This window comes from Chiloscyllium plagiosum, chromosome 47, assembly GCF_004010195.1.
Source record: "Chiloscyllium plagiosum isolate BGI_BamShark_2017 chromosome 47, ASM401019v2, whole genome shotgun sequence".
Taxonomy (NCBI): Eukaryota; Metazoa; Chordata; class Chondrichthyes; order Orectolobiformes; family Hemiscylliidae; genus Chiloscyllium; species Chiloscyllium plagiosum.
In genome coordinates, this window is record NC_057756.1 from 8,434,381 (window position 1) to 8,438,232 (window position 3,852).

Below are 3,852 nucleotides of genomic sequence, written 5' to 3' on the forward strand. Positions count from 1 at the left end.
AGGGTGGGGTTTTGGAGCTGGAGGGAGTTACAGAGATCGGGAGGGGTGTAGAGTCTGCAGGGGGTTACAGAGATGGGGAGGGGGTGTAGGGGCTGGATGAAGTTACAAAGATAGGGAGGGGTGTAGGGGCTGGAGGAGGTTACAGAGATCAGTTTGGGTTTTGAAGACAAGGTAATGAATTCATAATGCAATGTTTTATAGACAGGAACCAGTGCATACCAGTGAGCATAGTCTGATGGTTAAATGGGACTTGGTACAAGTTTCTCTGGCTCACTGCTGAATTAATTCCCAATCATAGCTGGCTCACTGCTAAATTGGTTTCCAAGAGCAATGATCTTTTAAAAAGATTTCTAACCATAAACCTGTCTGAGCTGACAATGCCATTACCTTGGAGAAGTGAGAGCAGGAAGTAAGACTTCTGGAACATAGTCTGTTCACAGTTATTTCATCAGCTTCTCCTTCTCAGGCTCTGAAAGGGAAAGGAGTTAATGAGAACTCACATCTTGACCATCAGCTCTTGGGAGATCAGATTGGCTTCAGACAAAGTGCTCACAGATTACTTACATTCCCTGGGATGGTAGGGACTCTGCAGAGTGATAGAAGGCTTCAAGAAAGTGAAACAATCCAGGACTTGCATTCGCCAAGTGCCCATTGATGCCACACAATATCACTAGTGCTGTGCATGAATGGAATGGTTTTTAATTGTTTTGTTGGGAGAAGTTTGGCAGTCAATTTACACACAGAAAGATACCATGACGAACAATGCAATACTCTGCACGGTCTTCCATGACCTGCAGTTAGTTAATGCTTGGTTCATGATTTGCTTCTCGACAAAGAGGGTACCGTGGAAAATTTCACATCTAGCTGAGGGGGCAGAATGAATCAGTTTCCAAATGATCACATCACTGAACAGATACACCTTTGCTCAGCACTGACCGACCGACAGAGCTGCACTCCAATAGCACTTGATGTTCAACGCTATCCAGGAAAAAGCAGTCTGTTTGATTGGCATCGCACCCACAAACATTCACTCCCTCCACTACCGATGCTCAGCAGCAGCACTGTTACTACTGCAAAAATTCACCAAAGATCCTCAGGCAGCACCTTCCAACCTACGACCATCTGGAAGGATAGGGACAGCAAATACATGGGAACAAGGTCCCCTCTGATCTACTCACCGTACTAACTAGGAGATATATCACCATTCCTTTGGTATAGCTGGGTCAAACTCCTGGAATTCCCTCCTGAAGGACATTGTGTATCAACCTACATCACATGGACTGCACTGCAGTGGTTCAAGAATCACAATCATAAGCTCACAATCACCTTCTTGGCGTCTCGGGTTGGGAAATGAATGCTGGTCCATACTCGGTGAGTAAATCAATGAAGCTCCCTCAGCACTGACCCTCCGACAGTGCGGCGCTCCCTCAGCACTGTCCCTCCGACAGTGCGGCGCACCCTCAGCACTGTCCCTCTGACAGTGCAGCGCTCCCTCAGCACTGACCCTCTGACAGTGCGGTGGTCCCTCAGCACTGACCCTCCGACAGTGCGGCACTCACTCAGCACTGACCCTCCGACAGTGTAGCACTCCCTCAGCACTGACCCTCCGACAGTGCGGCACTCCCTCAGCACTGATCCTCCGACAGTGCGGCACTCCCTCAGCACTGACCCTCCGACATTGCGGCACTCCCTCAGCACTGACCCTCCGACAGTGCCCACCCACTCAGCACTGACCCTCCGACACTGTAGCACTCCCTCAGCACTGATCCTCCGACAGTGCGGCACTCCCTCAGCACTGACCCTCCGACAGTACAGCGCTCCCTCAGTGCTGACCCTCCACCAGTATTGTGCTCTCTGTCTCTCTCCCTACTGTTGTACAGCACGTTCTTAGTAAACAATGTTTCTGCATCAGCATGCATTATGGAGTAAACCTCATGCTCTGCTGTTTCATCATCCCTTGAGCTATAACAATGTTCTGTTCAAACACAGACTTGAGTCTTCATAAAAATGTTTGAAGGCATCAATCATTGGAATTTTTTTTTTAAAAGGCACATTATCCACAAGGGATGATGTTAACAGTGGGAGTGAATTCCCATCAGTATGTTACTTACCATGCAACTGTTCAGCTGCTGGCTTGGGAGTGACCGCTGTCCCAGTCTTTCGTGGACTGAATGCTGCCTTTCTGTGCTGTTGCCTCAATGTATTCCTAGTGAGGAAAAGTTGGTGTGTTGCTGCCAGTCAGATGAGGAAGTAGGAACGAATTGAGAAACTGCACTTTGATAATTTAAGGAACTGTTAAGGCTTGTGTGTTGACCCAGTGTGAAAATGACTGGAGCAGCCTGGACATGTGTTGAGAGGATTTCAGGAGATGAATGAGCTCCTGTATAACAGGCTGTAATGGGCTATAATAGTCTTCAGCATTTCCTGTATCACAGGCTCAAGGGCATGAAATGATCCTCCCAGTCCTTACGCAGCAGCTTTAGTGCTTGTGGGTTTCTGTGAGTTAGCCGATAAAACATGGACCATTGAGCGCTTGTTTTTGTATTGAGTCAGATATCTGGGAGATCATTGACAAAATAAAAAACAATCCTCACTAATATGAGCTCTTTGACTTTCATATACAGTCTGACTTGTATACTTCAATTACTATATAGTTAGCAAATAGTTAACTGACTGACTGCTAGACCGTTTCCTGATGAAGCGCTTTTGCCTGAAACGTTGACTCTCCTGCTTCTCAGATGCTGCCTGACCTGCTGTGCTTTTCCAGCACCACACTCCCGACTCTGATCTCCAGCATCAGCAGTCCTCACTTTCGTCTGACTCCTAGACTGACTGACTGCTGCCAAAGTGACTAAATGATAACTACTAATCGAAGAAATGGACATCTCTTATACTGCAGCATCACATGTTATCATGCCATCTTGCTGTCTAATGGTTTTGTGCTTTTCTGAGATATATGCAATAATACAGCATCCCCTTCAGACCTCTGAATAGCAGGAAACCTGCTCTGACAAGTATGTGCAAGAATGCACATCAGTACGCTATCTTTCGACATATAATGTTGAATAATGCTTTCGCAGACATACAACATAACTGAATCGAATCCATATGCTGTTATCATGTCTTGACTATGCAGCTTCACAGTGTCTGTCATGGACAGATCCTGTGTTGTGGATGTTTGGTTGTGTGGCGATGCTACCCCTCTAGCGAAGTTATGTTGTCCTTGTTATTTTTCAAGAGGGGTCGTAAAGGCAGAGGTGTCAATTTGTCTGGAAATTGCTACTTCAAAACAATGGCAAGGGAGTGGACAGTTGTCCCATTCAGGTTTTTTTCAGTTTGATTTAGTTTTAGCAGGCAATCAGAAAACTGCTTGGAACCGAGAGAAGCAGCTACAGTGAAATGAAGTTCCAGGCTTTAACAGATGTTTCTTGCCTGAACTTTCTCTCTGAAACGATTCCTGCCTGAAAGAACCTGTGTTTGAATTTACCTTTTGCCAAGACGTGTGTCTCTGGGATGTTGTAGGAATTGGAACAGCTCTTTTGTTAAGTTGTGATATGGTCGGTTGGGTTATCAAATAAGTTGTTCTAAATTCTGTTTTCTTTAGTTCGTGTTTCATCCATAATGTTTAAATAAATCTTGGTTTGCTTAAAGCTGAGTGGTTTGACCAGCTGCATCTCTACTGGAATATCCACTTTACCTCTGTCAAATAAAAAAAAAAATTAGGGTATGGGCTATCTTCTTAAAAAGTTGGGAGGGGGTCTGGCCTGGTCCATAACAGTTTTTAGGTACCAGCCATTATGTTATATGGCATACAGTAGGATATGTACAAATAGTGTGTCGCAGGAGCAGCGC

General features: G+C 45.6%; 1 protein-coding gene across 1 annotated transcript in view; it reads right to left on the reverse strand.

Annotated features, from left to right (window-relative positions):
- Positions 1–2,162, reverse strand: part of LOC122544263 (sialic acid-binding Ig-like lectin 13) — a 25,330-nt gene extending 23,168 nt beyond the window's left edge. Inside the window, exons 1-2 of the mRNA XM_043683340.1 lie at positions 2,112–2,162; positions 388–469 (exon numbers count right to left, since the gene is read on the reverse strand). Coding sequence (XP_043539275.1) covers positions 388–427 — 40 coding nt within the window. The 5' untranslated portion in view covers positions 428–469; positions 2,112–2,162. The remainder of the gene's footprint in view (positions 1–387; positions 470–2,111) is intronic.
- Positions 2,163–3,852: the final 1,690 nt, after the last annotated feature.